This window comes from Humulus lupulus, chromosome 3 (genome assembly GCF_963169125.1).
Source record: "Humulus lupulus chromosome 3, drHumLupu1.1, whole genome shotgun sequence".
NCBI lineage: Eukaryota > Viridiplantae > Streptophyta > Magnoliopsida > Rosales > Cannabaceae > Humulus > Humulus lupulus.
In genome coordinates this window covers 9,441,753-9,464,212 of record NC_084795.1, presented here as the reverse complement: position 1 = coordinate 9,464,212, position 22,460 = coordinate 9,441,753, and the positions used below count along the sequence as shown (strand labels likewise).

Below are 22,460 nucleotides of genomic sequence, written 5' to 3'. Positions count from 1 at the left end.
TTGTTGATATTATATCATGCTATATTGTGTTTTCTTGCTGGGCCTTAGCTCATGGGTGCTATGTGGTGCAGATAAAGGGAAAGAAAAGCTCACCCAACCTTGAGTGGAGAGCTTAGGTGGTGATGTGTACATGTGCAGCTGCTTGACCACCACGGCCAAGGCGTTCTTGGAGGAACTAGGGGGTTTATCCTATTTTTGCAGCTTAGGTCGGCGGGTTTGTAAATTTGAAACAGTAATGACCATTTTGAGTTGTAAATAACTTGTAAAAGATTTTATGGACCCATAAACAGTTTTATGTATTAAATAAAATATACTCTTCATTTTTATTGTTTTTCCACCTTAGCCTGTTAATAACACTTAGATGCACGTTTTTAACTAAAGGACTCGGGTAGCAAGTCAAATTTTCGGTTCACCGTAACTATTCTGGGTTAACCAGAGTGTTACAAATTTCATCGAGTTCTATCAAGTGGGACATCAACCAGCCAAATTATTTTTTCATAAAAATCTTGATTTTCAAGATCCCTTGAGTTGGAAATTAAACACCATCGAGAACTATAAAATCAAATTGGTTTTCTACCGATTTTAGAGTTTCACGTATAAAAAAATCATGAAAAAACCAAAAATCAACTATGTATAATTAGTTTGTACTTTTGTTTTGGGTTTGTAGAAATCATGGTAGTGGAGATATGATTAATGAGTTGAATACGTTGAAGATGAGGAAAATTGAAGGTGTTGGGCTTATTTTATGTCTTATTATGTGTAAATCTACTCTATATTTTATTTGATGTATATTCGTAATTATAAAACAAAAATAACAGCCATGTAATATTAAATGTTTCATAGATTTTATTTTTGTTTTTCTTATACAAAACATATGTAATGAATTTGGGGATTTAAGTGTTACAAAATAAAAATTGGGGATGTAAGTGATATTTTTAAGAAAAGTTGGGACCTCTCGTGATACTTAATTTATTTGTTCCGAACGACAGTCTTTCTTGGTTCAACAAAAGAAGCGAAGATCACGTCACCTCGTCCAGTACGACTTCAGGGGGATTGAGCTCAACCTCCGCCATCTCTAAGTTTCATCGCCACCACCACTCACCTCCTACATTCACCCAACTAAACCCTAGTACGTATATATATATATATATTTGTACATGTAGCAATATGTATGAATATATAGCATCATCAATAATTCCAAGCAGAGTCCAAATCCCATGTTAACATTTTTATTCATATAATTATCTCAATCACAGCCACCTTGATGCAAATTTCCTTCGATTAGTTTCGTGATTTATGTCTTTGTTGTAATTGTTTTACTGAAGGTTCGAAATGGGAAAAGAGAATCAACCTTCCGGTATGGAAATTGACGATCCCAAATCCAACTCCTCTGATCAGATAATCCCTAAATTCTCTATCAATGGTTTGTTCTCTGATCTCTTTTCCCTTTGCCCTCCTTTCTCAGTTTCTTTTTAATGTACTAATTGCTTACATTTTGGGATTTTCCCTTTTTTTTCTTCTTTTTTTGGTGGAAAATTCAGGTATTATCTCAGTAACCAAATGCTTTTGTAAATTATCGTTTCAATTAATTTTTCTATTATTTATTTATTTTATGCTTACAGTGTTGCAGCTATTGAAATCTGCTCAGATGCAGCATGGGTTGCGGCATGGAGACTACACTCGCTATCGGTATATATGGGTTTTTAATTTCACTATTGACATCTTTTTTTTTTGTAAATTTTGTCCCATGAGAAGCTTTTAGTATTTGGCGTGTAATGTCTTGTTACTATCCCTATGCTATCGTTATTATTACTTTTACTTGTAATGTTATCAGTGTCATCTCTAGACTTGATATGCTTCCAATTTGATGTTGATGTAATTTGGTAATGGGGTGAATGACATTGATTATTCATAGGAGGTATTGCACGGCTCGGCTGAGGAGGCTATATAAATCGTTGAAGTTCACTCATGGCCGTGGGAAATACACCCGCCGATCAATAACTGAATCTACAGTAACTGAAGTGAGGTGCGTCTAGCTGTTCAAATATTTACCTTATCTTTTAAAATGATTGTCATTTATGGTAGCGAAGATAAGAATAAATGTAGTCATGATATCTTTACTTCTGATTTTTTTTTGCTGGAATGGTTAACCTATTGATTAAAGCTAATAAAAGATTTTATGATTTTATTCATATTGTTTTCCATGTTTATTCTCTTGGATTGGATTGTGTTGTGAATAAAAGTTACATATGCAATGCCTTTAAAACTTGAAAAAGAAAAATGTACACAATGTGAGGGGTATTACTTTAGAGTCAGCTGGTCTTTAGAATGTTTGAGTTTTCTTCTAGTTTTATGGTTTATGTAGCAAACTCATAGCTTGGAGTTGTTTGGAATTATCCTGTGCTTAATGATTCTGTTTTTTTTTTTTTTAATTTTAATAGATTTCTTCATCTGGTTCTTTATACGGCGGAGAGAGCGTGGAGCCATGCCATGGAAAAGAGACAGCTACCAGATGGTCCAAATGCACGCCAGAGAGTCTATTTGATTGGTAGGCTCAGGAAGGCAGTAAAGTGGGCTACACTTTTTGCACAGTTGTGCGCAATTAAAGGAGACTCCAGAACTTCTTTAGAAGCTGAGGTTTGTGAATAAGCATATTGGTTAAAATTATAGAATTTCAGAATTTGTGTCTTTAGTTATGATTGTTAGCATGTTATGCGAAGTAACTGTTACACACATGGTAAGACAAAAAGATGGAATATACACAGGTGCACACATATTTTGCAATCATCTTTGGTTATTTTTATATGCTTAAACTTTGAATTTGAATTTTCAGGCATATGCCTCCTTTATGAAAGGGAATTTGTTATTTGAACAAGACCAAAATTGGGAGATAGCATTGAAAAACTTCAAAAGTGCCAGGTGAATTTTTCATCTTGAATGAAACATGTCAATTTTTATTAGTGCTGCTTACAATCCATAGTAATAATTTGGTGTCCCCTCCGAAAATTTATGTTTTTTTTTTCTTACCATTTATCCTGAATGTCTTTTATAACTTTTTTAACAAAAATTTCAAGATGGGATTGTTGACACTCGTGGATGTCACTTTTATTTGGCTTCTGTGCATACATCTTTCTTCTTTAAGGTTTTTAATGATTTTGTTGTTGAAAATTAAACCTCTTGCAAAGTATGTTAATTTTGGATGGTGTGACTGGATTTTAGTTGAATAGGCTAGTCCAATTTATATTGAGGCTTTTTACTTTATTGCTGACACATTAGGGCTGTGTATGAGGAACTTGGGAAGTATGGAGACCTGGAAAATCAAGTTTTGTGTCGTGAACGTGTTGAGGAACTAGAACCTAGCATCCGATACTGCTTACATAAGATTGGCGAGTCAAATCTACAAGCCTCTGAACTCCTAAACATTGGTGAGATGGAAGGTCCAGCACTTGACCTCTTTAAGGCTAAACTGGAGGTTAGTTTGAATGTATCAAAACTGAGTTGTTACCATTGCATATGTAACATTGCTCTTGTGTGTAGTAATATGCTTTATTATGGGTTTGAATTCTTTACTGTAATTATTTGTTTGGATTTTTTCTTCATCACTGGGCTGTCCTTATTCATTGATAATGGTACGTGTTCCTTGTTACTTGAAGCTAGCTTAAGTTGTTGGTTAGGTGAGTGTGTGATGAGTGCTTTGGAGTTTAAGTCCATGTATTTGTATATTTAAAAAATAAAAAAATGTGTTAAAAAAAAGGTGAATGTTTCTTGTCAAAATAATATTGTGACATCATGTGAGCTCATAAGTGCGCAATTTTTTAATGCAGTTGAGGGGTTTTGTTCCACCCTTTGTTTTTCTTTTATTTATTTTTAGAAAACTTGTGTCTTTTGTGCTCATGTCTTGCACCTTATTTGTTTGTAGGCTGTTATGGCAGAAACCAGATCTCAACAGGCTGCATCATTGACTGAGTTCCATTGGCTTGGTCACAGGTTTCCAATATCTAATGCTAAGACACGGGTTGCCATTTTAAAAGGTTTGTTAGTCATAAATTATACATGTGGTACTAAGAATTATCCTCAAATAAAAAATATGTTTGCACTCTAAACATCGTATTATTATCTGTGGTTTGTGTGATACTAATTTTCTTCTCATAATTCTTGGCAGAAAAATTTCAAATTAAATATCTTAAATAAGAATACTGATGCCTAAAACTCTAGCAATCACTATTCATTCAATACAAAAAATGAGAATTTCGGTGCCAAGAAATTAAAAACAGATAAAGCCAATTTAAATTAGCTGCCATCTTTCATAGTTCTACAGTAAAGTATTTCCCTTTTCCAAAAAATTATTTTCCTGCTCGCCGTTATGTTTGATATGTTTCCACTTTTCCTTAAACCTCAGTTCCTCATCTCTGTTCTTTTAATTCCTTGTTCCTCTCATATTTTGTTATTCTATTTTACTTTTTTCTTAAAAGAGAGGAGCTGGCAACCAACTTACTGTCTCTATATTAAATTTCAGCTTCCCCTCCTATTTACTATGCAAATTTCTTCTCTGTTTTTTTTTTCTTTCCTTAATGACTTACTCTCCATAGACATATATTTGTTTTTTTTTCAATAATTTATTTTTTTGTTTGGGTTGGGAGGTTGTGCCTGTGTGAACACCCTATGCGTGAGTTACTCAAAATTTGTGATTTTGGAAAGTAGCAAACACTATCATGGGATTTTTGCTCAGTATTTATAGAGTAAGTAGAATCAATGATTTTATATCAATGAATTCCGATCTTTGAATTGTTGTTATTCTAACTTGTTTAATAACATTTATGCAATAATTTGGAGGGGGTCACTATTAGATTATATTATCTTTGTATTAGTTGCTACTTGCTACAAATATTACCTTATATTGTTCATCCTGGAAATTTCAACATTTGTGTGTGGTTTATCTTATATTGTTCATCCTGGAAATATTATCTTCCCTAATGGCAGCAGGCCCTAAATATTTTATGGGAAACATTAGCTGTGTGCATTGAGTGTAGTTTTTCTCTTCTTTTTTTAACATTTATAATCTGAATAAGCATTCTCAAGTATTTTGTGTACTTGAACTTGTGCAGCTCAAGAATTGGAGAAGGATTTACATGGTCCTACAGCTGATTCACTTCCCGGGGAGAAAAGACTTGCCATTTTTGACAAAGTTTTTACTGCTTATCATGAGGCTAGGAGTTTTATCCGCAGTGATTTGGTATGCAGTTTCTTCTTGTGCTTGTAGAATTGTTCTTGTTACCTTAATAATTGTACCTTCTTTCTTATCCAACCTCTTTTATCTGTTCAAAATTATGACGTGATTTCAGTACCTTCTATTTAGTAGAGTGCTATACCTGATGTAATGTATATTCTAGGTCAGTGCAGGTAGTTCTGAAAACGTGAAAGATGACCTAAATGGTCTTGATAAAGCTGTTAGTGCTGTATTAGGACAAAGAACCATTGAACGCAACCAATTGCTGGTTAGCATTGCAAAGAGTAAGCTTACTAGGCAACGTGACGACAAAAATGAGAAAGGCACTAAACCTGAAGAGCTTGTTCGTTTGTATGACCTCTTACTGCAGGTTAATTTCTCTTATGTTTTTTAATTTAAAGTTTATTGCATTTTTTCATTGAAAATAGTTTATACTAACCGCTGAAAATTCCAAATAACTAACCTTGTCAACTGATGTTGTGTCTGTGGTCTGCAGAATACTTCTGATCTGTCTGATTTAGTCAGTTCTGGTAGAGATAGAAAGCCAGAAGAAATTGCTTTTGCTGAAGACTGCGAGTTGAAAAGTTTGGTCTTTCGAGCCCAGAGGTTTGCTTCTCATCAAATAGCTATTTTACTTCTCTTCAAAATTTCTTTACTCACTTGAATGCTTTTCTATACTTATTTTCATGGAAATCTGTTATGCGCTAAAATTTTGAACCATATCTGTCATTCTAGCAACACTTTTTCATTCAAAGTGAATTCATAACTGTCATTTCTTTTGCTTGATTAGTAATTTGATGATTGTATATAGACCACATGTTTGGAAAAATATTTTTCTTCATGAGCATTTAAGCTATTTCCTCGTGCCCCCCTCCCTCCCAACACACACACACACACTAGTTTTTTTGCCAGTCTGCTCATTATTCCAATTTTTGACCATTTAAGCTATTTTATTTTTAGTATCCTACCCAAATTTTCTTGGATTTTTTTTAATCAATTGATTTGTGGCAGCAAAGGATATTACATTTATCCTTTTTTTCCTCTCTCTTAATTGGAAAAAGAAATATATTATTTATGTCTATTTTTATATATCTCATTATATACAAATAAAAGTAAAGTACAAGGGATAGAGGACTCCTACAATAAAAAGAAAGCAAAGAGTGATAGTACATAACTTTTGAATCATACCTTCTACTTCTTTGTAGGTGTTTCTTTTTGGGTAAATCATACAGCATGGCTGGTATGAGGGCGGAAGCTTACACATTGTTCTGCCGTGCTTGTTCTCTTGCTGAGAATGTGTTAAAGAAATACCAGGCTACTAGTGATGGTGATCAGGTGCAATGATGAGCATAATCATTTTTTCTTTCCGTCGGTTTTTTTTTGTTTGTTTGTGAAACTAAATGAAAATTATTTGGCATCTTGAAATTTATTTAGGTTTTCTGCATTTCATGTATATGTTAGAACTTTCAAGTAGCCATGCTTTACTTATATTTAAACTAGGGCCTATACTTTTAGTTTTACCAGTAATAAGATGACCGTGTACATTTTTGGACGATTTTACCAAATAACAGAGATCAAGGCTAGCCAAATGTGATGACGTGGTCTGATTCTGAAGACTAAATTTAACTTTAACTATCAACTAAATGGGATTTTTGTCCTTATTTTTTTGGGGCTCAGCAGATAATGATCAAAGAGTTGAAGACATTGTGTGAGGAGTGCAGATCCAACATTTGCATAGAGCATGCAACAGGGATCATGGAAGAACTGAAGGCCCCTGAAAATCTCTCTAAGAAGATATCTAACATATCATTAACTGCAGCTGACAAGAAGGTATACTTTATTTCTTACGGCATTTTATTGTTAAATGTTGATTAAAAAGCAAAAAAGCACTTTTTATCTGTCTTTTATGATATAAGTATCTATAGACGCTGCATTTCATTTTCTTAAGCAACAAAAGGATTTATTATATATCATATGAAGCAAAACTGGTGTTTCTCAAGTATTTTTCTTTGAGACAAGGCTTTTGGTGTCCATGGACAACTCTTCTTGGACTAGAAATTAGAAGTTACATCTTGTTGACATTTGATATATTGATTTTATTCTTCAGTTGGAGAAATTCCTCCTTGAGAAACTTGAGAGCTATGAAACTGCCATCGGGGATCCAACAGTGAAAAGTGTTCCGCGCATCGAAGCTTTCCCTCCAGCCTTTCAGGCAATTCCTCGAAATCCCATTGTACTGGACCTTGCCTACAACTTCATTGATTTCCCATCTCTTGAAAATAGGATGAAGAAGGACAAAAAGGGTTTCATTAGCAGGCTTTGGCGATGAGTTAACTTGGCGATTTGTTATCAACAAACTCTCTTACTCCAGTTTGAGGAATTTTTTTTAACCATGATTAGTTCTTTGGCATTTGTTGATTTTCCATTATGTTTAAGAAAATTTTGGTTAAGAAATTTTGGACTTACCAAGATTTTGATAGCAGCAATTAGCATACAATGAGCTTTGCCCCCTTTGTCCATGGAAATAGAAAGAAAATAGGTGATGCTTTGCTTCTTGTTGGATGAAATGTAATGTAACATGCAATTTTGCATTTAAATCTTTGTTTTGTAGTAAAATTTTAGGTTTTCTTGTCTAATTGAAATTTCACTCATCAAATTAGTTTAGATAGGATTTTGTATAAGCTTTCTCACTTATGGACAACTGATCTTATAAGAACATATAAAAACATAAATTCCCTGAATATTGTTAAATTATACAAGTAATTTTTGACTTTTTCTGGATTAAAAAATAATTTCCTTAGATTTCAACTTATGTCCTAAAATTTTCGTTCTCTCAAATTATCTCCTAAAAGAGGAGAAAAAAAACTAATTGAATGAGCTAACCAAAAGAAAAATTAGAATTAACTCTAGTTTTATTTGTTTATTTTCATTTATAATATTTTCTTTTTACATTTTGTGAATGAAATAAAAATATTTGAGACGAAGAGATAAAAAAAGACTTGCATTTTCCTATCATTATGTGATTTATTCACTTTTCATTAAAAAAAATAAAACTTAATGCTTAATTCTTGTTGCACTGCTATATTATTATTATTAGTAGTAGTAGTAGTAGTATTATAATTATTTTTACGGAAAAACTATCAATATTGTGAAAACAATTGTCACTATCAGCTTTGTTAGATTGAATTAAAATTATGCTTACTAGACTGATTAGTTCAGCTCTAATTAAAAAAAAAAAATTATAACATATATTAATTAATTAAGAATAAATATATTTAATTTAAAAATAAAATACATAAATCGTGTTTGTGGCACTGTTTTGAATATTTGTAGAAAAAAGAAAATTAAATTAAATATAATCATATCTCTAATTCTAAACTAGAAAAACAGAAGGAAACGCTCCTCTCCCAAAAATTTACCAGCCACTCCTCCATTCACCGCCGTCGTGGTCTACTCTCTCGCTCGGCGTCGGCTTCCACCTCCACTGTTCACCTCTCCTTCCCGCCAGGTTTCTTTTCTCTCTCCGCCCCCTATCGGATTTGGATGAGTGATCGTCGATTCAGGTTTTTTTTTTTCTTTTAAAATTTCAATCCCTTTTTTATAATTCTGCTGAGATTTGTTGAGTGTAGTTTTGTTGTCGGGTTTCTTCGTTGTAGAGTTGAATTGTCAAGTGTGATTAATTTAGAATAACTTAATAAGCTGACAGTCGTTATTGATATGAATTGAGAGACCTTCAAATGTGAAAAGGGAATTTCTTTTTTTAATTTACAATTTCATGAGTTGAGTTCATCTCATTTGTGGTCTCATAGAGTTATATCTGTTAACTACCTTTTTTCTTGGCTGAGCTCTATGTACAATTTGCTCAGTTTATCTTCTGTTTTTAAGAATGTTAGTTTAAGTGACATGTAATTATATAAGATATTTATTGTTAGCATTAGTATCAAAGTGGGAATTTCTTCTTTTTGAGATTGTCCCTTAAATTCTTTCAGCAACCATGAACGGAGCTTGTAAAAAACTCTCAATGTTGATTCAGAGGCAATTCCAGTTGCGCAATGTATCTCATAATCTTCATCTCCATCATCAACCTCGCAATGGGCCAACTGAAAGTTTGAAGCAGAAAATTGCAGAGTTTGAGAAGAAGAGAAGGAAGAAGAAGAAGCATGATGCGTTCGTGGTGCTGGTCCCCGAGGGCCAGAAGTACCTTGACACCCCGACTCTGCCCATGACTCTCGCTTTCATCGGGATAGCCATTGGTGCCAAACTCCTTTATATGGTATTCCATTTCTCTAAAAATTAGATTTTTGGTCCTTTGACTATGTTTTTTTCGCAATACCTTAGTTGTGTTTGATAAATTGTCTCAATGAAGTTTTACTTACTGACGGACCTTGTTTGAGGATAAGAATTAAACGTTACTTTGGGAGGCTATGAGTCACTTGGGAAACCGAGGTTGGTTGATTGATTATTGAAATAACCTCTTGAGAAAGAAAAAAAAGTCGTGCAATAGTCATTAGTGGCATGTTAGTAATGGTTTAGAGATGGATTTTATTTCAATCAAGCTATTCTGATGAGAAAATCTTATGGAGTGCCTACTTTTGTTACCAAAAACTTCTCTTTAGCCTCTTAAGCGGAAGAAGAAAATATGTAAATTTCTCAAAAGGATTTTATATCATTGATGAAAATATGTCCTCTGCTACATTTCTTTTGGTGCTCCATGAGTGGCAATTTTTATTGATAAGATACATATATGGGGATTTGAGCTTATCATCACTCACTCACCCAATGAGGGCCATATAACTAGAAGTCTATACTTGATTCATTTCAGTAATGCTTTTGAGTTAGAATTCATTTCAATCAGGCTATTGTTGAGAAATTTAACAGTTCAATTTTCTAGCAAGTAAAATTCAGATCATTGATGTGAAGGTTTCATGTGCTGCATTGTTTCGATCATTTATCTTTATAATTTTAATTTTGTTTACATGGTTCGCTTAGTTGCAAGAAAAGTGGAAGAACATGTGATTTTCTTGATCAGTGAAAAATTGTAATTTTGCTATAAAGGTTAAGCTGCATGACTACTGGGGAATAACAAGTAAACCAAAACATAGCTTTCTCACTTTTGCATTATCATGACGTAGGTTTTTGGTTATGAATGATTAATGTGCTTGATTTTTGTTGGCAGTACGAATATGATGACTCAAAAGTACAAGAGAGGATTGAAAAGCAAATCGAGGATGCTCCTGAGGGTCAAGGCACAGTCAGGATGCTTACTCGCGAAGAGTGGGAAGCAATTCAGGAAGTGAGGCCCAGGACTCCATTTGAATCCAAACTTGCCCGTCCAAATGCACGAATAAGAACGGGTGAACCATTACGCAAGGTATGCAACACATTAGTATTTCCGAACTCCAATGCTTTGTTTTTTTAGATCTAGAGCGTTCGTTGTCTAACACAAACTTAGTATTTTCATCTTAGTTCACATAACAAGGCTAGCAAAGGCTGGTGACTGTTGGAAATACGTTACTTATTGAAAAGGAAAAACAATTCTAGAATGATTGCTATGTTTCCCAAATTTCTGCCACACGTCCAAATTTTATGACAAATCCTATATCTGCTGCTTATTTTCATGTTATTGCCATGTTTTTCTTAGTTGTTTACAGATCGGGCTTCTAGATTTTTAACCAGTCTTCTGAGTTTGTACTTCAAGTTTACATATTGGCTTATCTTCTGGGGGTTCTGTAACTCAGACCAAAGTAATATAATGTTCTGAGTCTTATGACTAGCGCTAGTGCTCCTTTTAATTTATAGTAAAGTGTGTGTTTATTGTTCCCGGTTAAACTAAGATCTCCGTATGCCTTGATATTCTTTATAGTTTATATAGCTAGGCAATAGTAATATTTGCCTTTTACGCCCATTGTTTTCTTACCTGACATTTTTCTTTTATGGGTTAGTGGGCAAGGCTAATTGATTTTTCATCAAATTTGTTGAAGACTTGAAATTCAACTTTTTCTTACATTGGCAACTCTGCCTTTATTTTCTCTAGACCATGCTGCTTATGGATTATTTACACTATTTTTTATCATTTAATTGTGAATTACCTAAGTGTGCTTGAGCCTTTTATAATTAAATAACAAAAAAAAGACGTGCCTGAGTAATTAGGCAATGGCATTATGCTTACTATACATGTTTATATGTTTTGTACAGGAAGATGTGAAAGACTGGACTATTGATGTGCTTACAGACGCGCTTACCCGGGTTGAAGAAAGTGTGAAAAACAACTGATAGGTACTTGTTCAACATTTTAAAGCAATGTTACTAGTTAAGAGTACAAGGGCTCTTATGATACTACTGTATTAAATACACAACATAGGTATACATAACCATGGATCATATGATTGCCTGGACCATCTATGAAGTCTTTACTTGACCATAACTAGTTAGAAGTAAATTGGAGAAGACATATGAAATTGAAAAGAAGTTCAAAAAAGAGAAATTCTGGTAGTTATTGAGTTGGTTCTTTTTCCATATTAGAGTTGGTTACTGTGAATAGATGACTAAAATGTTGTAGAATTTTCTAGCAATATGATACTCTATTTGAATATATATATAACTGCAATTTTATTGCCTAAAAGAGTGAGAGAATGAGAGATGTTAGAGAGAGAGAGAGGGGGAGGAAAGGGGTGTTTGAATGTTAGGGTATTTTTGTCTAAAAATTGAAATTGTCATATATTTGGGATAGTAACTTATGTTGGCATATTAAAAAAATTTACTATGTTATCATCCATATAACATGAAACTTCCCATATATATTCATATTAAATATCAACAAACATTATTATAAATACATTGTATATAGGTGTCGTGTGTATACAAATAGTATGATTGTGTAGCTACATAAGAAATTAAAATAACATTTATCTTCTATTAAGAATAAATAATTTTTTTCAACAATTATAAACGTGTGATTTGAATAATATCATGAATGTTTTATACATTAAAAAATATAGTTTATGATCTAAAATGTTATCATATATATATTGCAAAATCCATAAATAATGTTTAAGTTTAATTTTTCTTTTAATATGTTTATGTCATTCTTTTATATATAAATATATAATATTTTTTATTTATTTAAAATTTATTTGACAATCATAAAAGCTTAAAAAATATATTTAATAATTTTTTTGAATAAAACTAAGCAAATGTGTATTTGCACTGTAACGCCCCAACTCCAGATACCGCTACAGTGCACATTGCAAACAGTGCTAAACTTGCTAATCGAGTCGTTTGGCCATAAACGTGTAATTAAGTATGATTTAGAATGTTTACTATATACATTGGGATCCCAAAAATATAATTTAAAGGTCTATTACAATAAAATATTTACAACAGGCCGTACTAAGCGACAAAACAGGGTTTAACCCTAGTTCCTCTTTCAAACCTCGTCCAAGTATTGGTCGAGCAGCTGCATATGTACACGTCATCACCTAAGCCCTTCAACTCAAGGATGGTCCAGCTTTTTTTTGCCTTTACCTGCACCATAAAGCACCCGTGAGCCGAAGCCCAGCAAGAAAACTCATATGCTCATAAACAGTCATATCATGATATCAAATCATATCTGGCATGCCTAGCAAACATAGCTTTATTCAAGCATGCAAATGAATTCAAACAATGCTGGGGTATCCAAAATAAGAAATCATGCCCTTCTGATTGGAGGACAATCAAGTCAATCCTAATCAGATGAGTGTATCGATACTGGAGGTTCTGATAAACCATACTGAGTGACCAACAAGCAAGTCACTACGGGGCTCAGCACCCAAAGTCATGCATATGATGATCAAAATGATCATACAGAGCTCATAGCTCTGATCAGATGAGTGAATATCACTTTGAGGTCCTGTTAAACCATAATGAGTGACTTCCAAACAAGTCACTAGGGGCTCAGTGCCCATAGCCTTGTAACGACACCGTTACCTGGGCTTTCCTGCAATGGCTCTAACCAAATGAGTGACTGATGGGTAGTCACTAGCTTAAACAGAAGAGTGGCTGCTGGGTAAGCCACTAGCCTTAAACAGATGAGAGACTGATGGGTAAGTCTCTAACTTAACAGATGAGTGACTGATGGGTAAGTCACACAAGCGCTTATAATATTCATCGAACTTGAGGTCGGTCCAGCATTAATGCTCTGAGTCATTCAATGCAGATATCGATTAAATCTAATCTTTGATGGCTTGCATTGAATACGCTAAAGCTGTCCTGACTTATGAGTCAGCACCGTGTGACCAGTGTCCAGTATCACTGCTGAACCTGACTAATGAGTCACAGCTTCACAGTTGATACTAACACCTTTGCCAATTCTGACTAATGAGTCAGTACCATGCACAAGTAAGCATTGCCACCAAACACATGTCATATGTCGAATATTCAAACGTAGGCATTCAGCATGCTTACTTAACAGTTGCTAGCATAATTATGATCATGCACAAACATAGAGACTCAAGCTCTGATCAATCTTATATTCATCATCCATGGCATGCCCTAATCACATGTTTCTCGTACATCACATGCATCACACTTAGTTATCCAGCATGCCTAAAAAATAATCATATGCAAATGAGCAAGATTGCTAAGCATTCATTATGCTATCAATGTTTACATTTAAACATCCAACATGCATCATAAATAGCCATGCATGTCACACATGGGGTGTAGTTTTCTTACCTTCGGTCCAAGCACAGGTTACCAACAAACGAGCCACAAGAACGATCCTGATCCCAAGCCTCTAGTGAAAACCTAGTCACAACCATAATATAAAACCTCATCAAAATGAGTAAATAAATACTTCCAAACCCAACCCAAGCCTCCGGAACATCGAATCCCACTCAACTAAGTAGTAGGATCGATCCTAGGCCCTTAGAGTTAAATTCTCATCACAAAAACACAACTTTGGGCAATTTTTCCCTTAAGGGTCGCGGCCCTACATGGCCATGTCGCGGCCCGCCCCCCTGGCAGAGCCTCCTCCATCTTCTTCAAGCTAGGGCCGCGGCGCCCTAGAACAGGGCCGCGGCCAAACTTTGCACTAGCCACTTTTCTTCGTTTTTAACCTTTAAAAACCTGCCAAAAACATGTCTAAACATTCCAAAATCATCAAATCAAAGTTCACAAACTTCCCAATGGTCCAAAAACATCAAAACCTGAGCCTCAAACGAACTAAAAACTCAACGATTCACAAAGTCCAATTCAAGCTTAAAAACTTTTAAAAACTTAAAACTTAAACTTGAATTACCTCCGATTGAGTTGTTTTCAACTAAATCATCCGGTTAATAAGCTTCTAATCTTCTTTAGGATTGCTCTGCCTCGATCCTTGCTTGAATCTGAGTCCTAGAACTCCAGATACCTTCGAAAACGCGACCGGAAGACGAAAATGGAACTTTTTGGGAGAGGAAACGTACAGAACGTTCTTTTTATTCTTTTAAAAGGTTATTTCAAGCTTAAGTAGCCTCAACCAAATCCTAACACTCGGGGTCCCGAAAACACCCCCGGGGATATTATAGTCAAAACCTTCAGAATTTCCCCCTGATCTTAGTAACTCTCAATTTATCACCGAATATTAATTCTCATTACCCAATAACCCGATAATGCTCTAAATACCCCTTGACTTACTTCAAGTCAAGCTTAAATCCCGTTGTGACTTTCCCACTAGCTTACCTCCTAGGATCGTCCTGTGCTGGGTAACCCTAGCATAACCAAATAATAACAAAGCACCATGCCCATTTCACATATATGCAAAAAATGCCCGGAATGGCCAAAATATGAAAATCACCCAATTAATCACAAATGGGTTCACATGCATATTTAATACACCTAAACATGCATATTATCATTAAATAACATAGTAAATCAATTATGGTCCTCCCAGCCTCCTAATCAAGGTCCTAAACCTTATTAGGAAATTTGGGGCATTACATGCACTTTGCTTGCACCTAGTATTTATACAAAGTAGAGTCTCAAGGAGATGATATGACACTCTAAAATTGTTATAAATAACTCTATTTATTTTCTTATTTTTTTCTCATTTTTTTATTCAATTTTTCAAATTTTATTTATTTAAAAAATATATAGTTTGAATTTAAATTTGATTAGGTATTTAATTACGATAACTATTTAATTAAATCATAAATCTCTTCTATATAAAAAGTGTGTAGATAACAAAAATTCTTGGTTTTAATGGTTTTTTTATTTTTTTCATTAACTTTAATAGAACATTTTTATATTTAATAGAATATTCTTATATTTAACATTAGATGGTAAACATGACTTAAATTTAAATAAATAATTAATTAAAAAAATTAAAATAGGATATTTTTGAGAATATTACAATGATAATTATTTTAAAATAATAAAACCATACATTTTATAATTTAAATAAAATTTAATTAAACTTAATATTATATTAAACATATAATATATAATCTTCTGTTATCATTGTCAAATTAAAAAACTAGAACAAACATAAAATTAAACAAAAATTAATTAATTAAAATAATATATTTTATGATCATTTAAATAATAAATTAGTATTTTGTTTATCTTATAAATTTGTGTGAAAGTTTATTTTTTATCAAGTGATTGAATCTCTTTTTTTTCATCAAATTTACCAAAGGACATTGTGAGATATATTAGAAACTAAAAATAGTTGATGCATATATATAATTATCTACACTATGACTTTTTCTATTATTATTTTATTTCTTTTAATAATTTCTTTTTAAATATTATTGTATTTTATATATATATGTCATGTAGCCATGTAAATATATATATATGTCAACGTTGTGTTTAGATATCATATATGTAGAGATTATTGATATAAATATTTGTATATACTATAAAAGTACTATAATTTATTCTATTATATATATTTAAAAAAACAGTGAATTAATATTTATTAAAATTATAGATAATGTTTACAATTTTAAAACTAAACAAACGTACATTGCACGTTGCTTTCACTAGTATATAAAAACACTGCATTAAATTATTAATTATATATATAATTCTTCTACATATAATAAGAATGTTCTCTTTACCGTTATAATTTATGGGGAATTCTCCTATAGGGACTTCACTTTAAGCCTTATCGGTGGGGCTCTCAGTGTTCTCGACCCGTGAACAGTTTTCGGCGCAATTTTTTTTATTATGACCGTGTATATTGTAGCTATTTAGAGCTTCCTGCAAATTTTTAAAAAATTCTGAATAGTTTATAGTACCGAAAACTAAGTTCAAATATGTTATACACGTGACTAATTTTTTGTATGCGCGTAGAAAGCAACATGTTTGGACCTAGTTTTCGGTACAGTAAATTATTCGGAATTTTCCAAAAATTTACAGAATGCTCTAAATAGCTACAGTATACACGGTCATAAAAAAAAATCACGCCGAAAACTATTCACGGGTCGAGAAATACTGAGAGCTCCACCGATAGGACTTAAAGGGAAGCCTCTAGAAGTGAATTGTCGTATAATTTATTATTCATCTTTTAAGAGTTTTTTTTTAACAATATCTCTTTCCACTCTTATCTCTCTCAACTCTCCTTTCTTCCAATTCTTTTACATTTAAAATAAAAGTAATATTAGTTAAACGATTATTAAAGAAAATATATAAAAAAAAAATGGAGTACTATTGTGTATTTTAAAATTTCAATGTAAAAAGAATAAAAATTGGTAGTATATTTTAACAAAAAATAATAACATGACCATTAAGAGTTTTATTAGTGGAAAAAATAATAATTAAAGCATTTTGGCACCTCATTGATATGAAATGAAATGATTATATATATATGGTACTTTAAAATAAAAAAGGAATGGATTAATTCTAATTCAGACCATACGTATCATGTAATTACAATTAGATGACTTGTCTTGACTTGACTTGACTTAAACTGATGATAATCAACTGATTGAGGAGACATGACTAAATTTTTGTGATGTTATCGAAATTAATTATAAAGTCTTTCAGGCCCTGCACTAGTGTGTCATAAAATTTTCTTTTTCAGAGTCACACTGAATCAAGTCTTTTTAGAGTCACGAAGGGTAACTGCACTGATTAATCCTAATCAGCTTTATATTTATAACTCTAACTCTTAGTTAAAAATTTTCACATTTTTGACTATTTAAGACAAAATTACCCCTTTGTTAAATTAATATGTAGAAACAACTCTATTTCTTACTCTTCTCATCCCCTTCCTGTTGAAAACCCTCCCTCCCAAACCCAACTATCTTTCTGTCGAAGTTGCGGTGGTGTTGTCGTCTTCGGCCAGCACCCACCTCGTCCCACATCGATGCATGTCCTCCTAGTTGCGTCGTCATCTCCACAGCCACCTTTTTTTCTTACCCATTTCGTTTTCAGTCCCTTTTACACTCTTCCTTCTCTCTCTCAAATCTACCACAGCCCACATCCCCTCCGCTTGCTCCCGACCCCACGAACCCACATTGCTGCCTCGCCGTGATTCGCAGCTGTTATACCCAGATTTCGAGCCATGATAAATACAACCTCGAAAGTTGGATTCACAGCAAGTGGACTCATAAGATTTAAAGTATGCTCCAGGATTAAATATCGAGCCTTCAAGGCTCGATACGACCTCAAACGTGGTGACCTCGAAGAGTTCATGATCTCGAAAGGTAGCTCCGAAGACGCATCCATCCTCAGGGATGACCTCGGATCAGGGGTCCCGAGCTCGACGCACAGACGATCTCGAAAGCCATGTGACCTCGGGAGATATCTCTAGCTCGAAAGCTGACGAGAAACCTGGGAAGCTAAGGCCTTGGAGATATATGATAAAAACCTTGAATATCTATAAGTGTTGTCCATACGAGATGTAATCCTCATTTATTACTGTAAATCCCCTAGAATCGTGGGATATTATTTGGTCAGTTATACGTCCCCTGGTCTTCAGGGGACGTTTCCTTTTATATCTGATTATAGGCATTTAAAGCCATTTATTTTATTTACACAAAAAGAGTAACTACCCAAAATATGTGGGATAGTATTCTGCAGCCTTCTCTATAAATAGAGAGGGCATGCACCATTGTAATGGACCGAAAATCTGAACTTTGAGAGAAAACTCTGAAAAATTCATGCTTAAGAATTTTCAGAGATAATCTTGAGTATTAATAACAGAGACTCGTGGACTAGGCAGATTTAACTGCTGAACCACGTAAAAATCGTGTGTTTGTGTTGTTATATTTCAATTGGCCATTATCAGTTATTGTTTACGTGCTCTCCTTTCACTGTTGACGAAAAACGGCGTCAACAGCAGCCACATTGTTGAGCCCACGTCGCCGGAGCCCAAGGTTTACAACACCTAAGACCCCACACTCCCCTTGCAAGCCCGATACCCTAGCCGAAGGTATTGTTGTTGGGATCCCTTGTTGTTATATTATTTATGACTCCTTTGTTTATTTTGAATTTGTCATATTGATGCTTTGAGATTTGATGGTTGTGGTTGGAATCATGTTAGAAGAATGTAAGGTTTGGACTTTGGATAAATTTCTAACTACTTGAGGCATGTTTTAATTGGGAAATAAGGAGTGAATTTAGTGTGAATCATGTGTGAAGTGAAGTTGTTGTGAACCATGTGTAATTTCAGTGTGAACAATGTGTGAAATTGGTGTGAACCATGTGGTGTGAATTTAGTGTGAACCATGTATGAAGTGAAGTTGGTGTGAACCATGTGTGATTTCAGTGTGAATAGTGTGTAAATTTGGTGTGAATAGTGTGTGAACGATGTTCCGATTTTATGGTGAATGATGTATGAACGATGTGTGATTTCAGTGTGAATAGTGTGTGAACGATGTGCGAACCATGTTTCGAAATTATGGTGAACAATGTGAGAATGATGTGTGAACCATGTGTGAATTTGGTGTGAATGGTGTGTGAACCATGTTGTGAACTTATGGTGAATAATGTGTGAATTATAAAAGGAAACTACACTAACTAACCCTATTATAAAACTGCACGACCTCAATTTCTAGTGTGTATATATCTCTTTTTGTTTATTGGAATAAATTTATTAGCATATTATATATGATATATAAGTGAAAATCAATTTTGGAAGAAACTTGTAACTCAAATGCACTAGTTTGTTATCAAATATATAAATGAGTACTATCAAATGTCAAACATGCTCAAAGTAGCTAAAGAATAGGTACCATATTTATCTCCATTGTTTTTAATTGAATCCTTATGGAGTGTGTACTTCACAACAATTTATGATCTTTTAATGTTTATATGTGAATTTAATTGAAAAACTAGTATATTTTAATGATATAGAAAAACTCATTTGAAATATCATTTCATATCTGCAGAATGTAAGCAATATTTTTTTGGGTTTTGGGTTTGTGATTGAGAAATATCTTAGCTCAAACAAGACCAACAGTGGGATGGTTTATAGATTATTATGTGTATATATTTGCTAAATACTAACTTTGTTAGAATTTTGTGTGAACCGAGGTGAATTTAGTGTGAACTATGTCTGAATTTGGTGTGAATTATGTGTGAGGTTGGTGTGAATTTGGGTGACCTATGTGTGAACCATGTGTGAACCATACAAAGTGTGAATAATGTGTTAACCATACGTGAATCATGTGTGAATTTGGGGTGAACTATGTCTGAACAAGGTGTAGATATGGTGTGAACCATGTGTGATTTTAGTGTGAACCGTATGTGAAGAAAGTGTGAATATATCTGAGTTATGTATTAAGCGCTTATTTAATTTACCTTTTCAGATGTCACTCCTCATGCTTCCTACTGAAAGGCATTCTCCAGCAAAGGCTGCGTATAGGGGAGGGAGCATTATGAGTACAATAATAACGAAGTTCACGACATTTGACTTGTTGGAACGAGCGAAACAGTCACCATTCAAGAAATTCTTCTTAGCTCTGCCTCTACAATATTCTGGAGTTATTATTCACCAATTACTGCTTAGGATAGTTGTTGGTAGAGGAAAGAACGAATACTGTTTGGATTTTAATATTTGTGGTCAGAATACAAGGTTTGGAATGAGTGAATTTGGTTTGATCACTGGATTGAATTGTGGAATTTCTCCGGATCAGAAAAAGTATAAAGAAATGACCAAGAGTAAAAGACTTCTCCAGACATACTTGAACAATAAAGAATGTTTGTCTTCTGAAGAGTTGGAAAATGGATTCAAAAGGTGCGATGTGAAAGAAGGCGTATGGAAATTAGGTCTATATTTTTTGGTAGACTCTCTTTTATTACCTAGTGAACCAAAGAAGAAATGCTTTATTGATGTCCTTTCCATGGTGGAAAATGAAGATGACTTCTTCAACTATCGTTGGGGGAGATTATCGTACGAGAAGACATTATTCGGCTTGACAAAAGATATGGAAAGGCTAAGGAATAAATACTTGAAGAATGCTGAGCAAAAGAGAAAAAGACCAGCACCTCAGTACACAATTTATGGTTATGCCATTGCTCTGCAATATTGGGCCTATGAAATTTTCACAAAATTCGCTGCATTTGCTGATCAACAACCCCTTGCCTTTCCAAGAATGCTTAGCTGGTCAGCGCATAAAATGCTGAAAGAGAAAGATATTGAAGGTGTATTTAAGAAAAAAAGTGTAAGTCGTTAAGATTTTATTTGAGTTTGTGATTTATAAATAATGTTTATACCTTATTAATTTATTATTTTGTTGCAGAATCTTGTGAATGCCACGCTCAATCCAAGACGCGAATAGAAAGAATTTCTTGACTCTATTATTCAAGGACCAGATGAACTACTCATGGGTCGTGTTATTAGCTTTGTAGACAATGATGTGGAATTGGAATTTGAAAGGGAAGAGCGTGAGGAACCTCCCACAAAGCCTGATGTAGCAGATGGACATCGTCACGAGCAAGACCAGAAAGAGATACCAACTCCAATTAACACCCACCATGAAAAGTTGTTAGCTGATATTGACACTTTGAAAAGTAACCTACAAAGAATGGAGGAGAAGTTGGATTATCTAATTGAATTGGTGCTCTCGCAATGTAAAGGTAGTGATTCTGAGGATTCAGTATCAGATGAGCATCTTGCTTCACCACACCGTACATTTATTATGGAGCACGTTGTTGGAGAAGATAGCTCTAACTGTAAGGTGGTATCTCCTGAAGATATGGCTGGGGTGGAATTCAAGAGAAGGAGGGTTCCAACGAAAATAATTTTTGGTGTCGAGTTTACTGATCTAACTAGGAAGAAAAAGAAAGCAAAGACAATTGTAACTGATCCTTGTGAAATTAATCCCTTACAGCCATATGACGAAAAGCAAATGAGACGCTTTAAGAAATGGATAATTGGTTTAAAAAAGAATGATAAGCTTATTTCTCTCTTGGCTGGTTCGTGCACAACGAAATAGTTTATTCAGCTACTTACACCACGTACATGGCTGGACGGGCTGGTAAGACTACTGAAATAATTTTTTTTTAAAATATATATAATTTGAATGTGATGTATCTATACTTATAATATTTGGCATGCAGCACATTGATGCAGCTTTAGGGTTGATGAAAGAACGAGTGTACACTTACAAGAGGACTTACTCCGAAAGATTCACCATCGTGGATTCTATGTTCCAACAGTTCTTCGAACCACATTAGGAACAATTCAACAAGCCGAAAATCAAATCAAGTTACATTTGGCCAAAAGAAGTGCTTAATTACTTGGTAGGTGACGATAACATTTTCAAAAGGAGTTGGAAAGACATTGACGATGTGTTTACCCCGATTAATTTTTTTGGGACACATTGGGTGTTGTTAGAGATATCATTGACAAACTATCTTATAAAAGCTTATGACTCTGATATCACTGTGATCTCCAACAAGGAGTTTGAGAATAAAATGAGCAAATGGGGAAAAATGCTACCATTTCTAATTCAATTCAGTAAGATACATATATTCAAAAGTAAGATACATATATTTAAATAAAAGACAAAAATAAGATGAAGTTGACATAGTTTCTTCATACATAGTTTCGTTTATTTCTGTGCCAAGTCTTGTGAACTCAAAACGCACTTTCTCTGCTTGTAGTTGGACATCTTTCCTATGGCTTAACAGCCCACTGGATTGAATTAGAAATGGTAGCATTTTTCCCCATCTGCTCATTTTATTCTCAAACTCCTTGTTGGAGACCACAGTGATATCAAAGTCATAAGCTTTTATAAGATAGCTTGTCAATGATATCTCT

The 22,460-nt window shown here is 33.8% G+C and overlaps 3 protein-coding genes across 4 annotated transcripts; all 3 read left to right on the top strand.

Moving 5' to 3' along the window:
* The first annotated feature begins 970 nt into the window (after positions 1-970).
* LOC133822024 (uncharacterized) lies at positions 971-7,863 on the top strand. Of its 2 annotated transcripts, none has more exons than XM_062254220.1 (14): positions 971-1,129; positions 1,326-1,423; positions 1,623-1,689; positions 1,916-2,026; positions 2,442-2,637; positions 2,834-2,919; positions 3,277-3,472; positions 3,920-4,031; positions 5,106-5,233; positions 5,391-5,597; positions 5,724-5,833; positions 6,433-6,562; positions 6,908-7,057; positions 7,335-7,863. In XM_062254220.1, exons 2-14 carry the CDS (start codon positions 1,333-1,335, stop codon positions 7,554-7,556), a joined length of 1,806 nt encoding a protein of 601 aa, XP_062110204.1. In that variant the 5' UTR covers positions 971-1,129; positions 1,326-1,332; the 3' UTR covers positions 7,557-7,863. The 2 variants fall into 2 exon arrangements, with proteins under 2 accessions (XP_062110204.1, XP_062110203.1); XM_062254219.1 differs by having other exon boundaries at positions 6,905-7,057.
* A 716-nt stretch (positions 7,864-8,579) lies between these two features.
* On the top strand, positions 8,580-11,849 carry LOC133822023 (uncharacterized). The gene is made up of 4 exons (XM_062254218.1): positions 8,580-8,735; positions 9,217-9,500; positions 10,404-10,598; positions 11,423-11,849. Exons 2-4 carry the CDS (start codon positions 9,222-9,224, stop codon positions 11,498-11,500), a joined length of 552 nt encoding a protein of 183 aa, XP_062110202.1. The 5' UTR covers positions 8,580-8,735; positions 9,217-9,221; the 3' UTR covers positions 11,501-11,849.
* A 5,684-nt stretch (positions 11,850-17,533) lies between these two features.
* On the top strand, positions 17,534-22,152 carry LOC133822022 (uncharacterized). The gene is made up of 4 exons (XM_062254217.1): positions 17,534-18,626; positions 20,005-20,859; positions 20,938-21,675; positions 21,758-22,152. The coding sequence occupies exons 2-3, from the start codon at positions 20,005-20,007 to the stop codon at positions 20,974-20,976; spliced, it is 894 nt and encodes a 297-aa protein (XP_062110201.1). The 5' UTR covers positions 17,534-18,626; the 3' UTR covers positions 20,977-21,675; positions 21,758-22,152.
* The last annotated feature ends 308 nt before the right edge of the window (positions 22,153-22,460 follow it).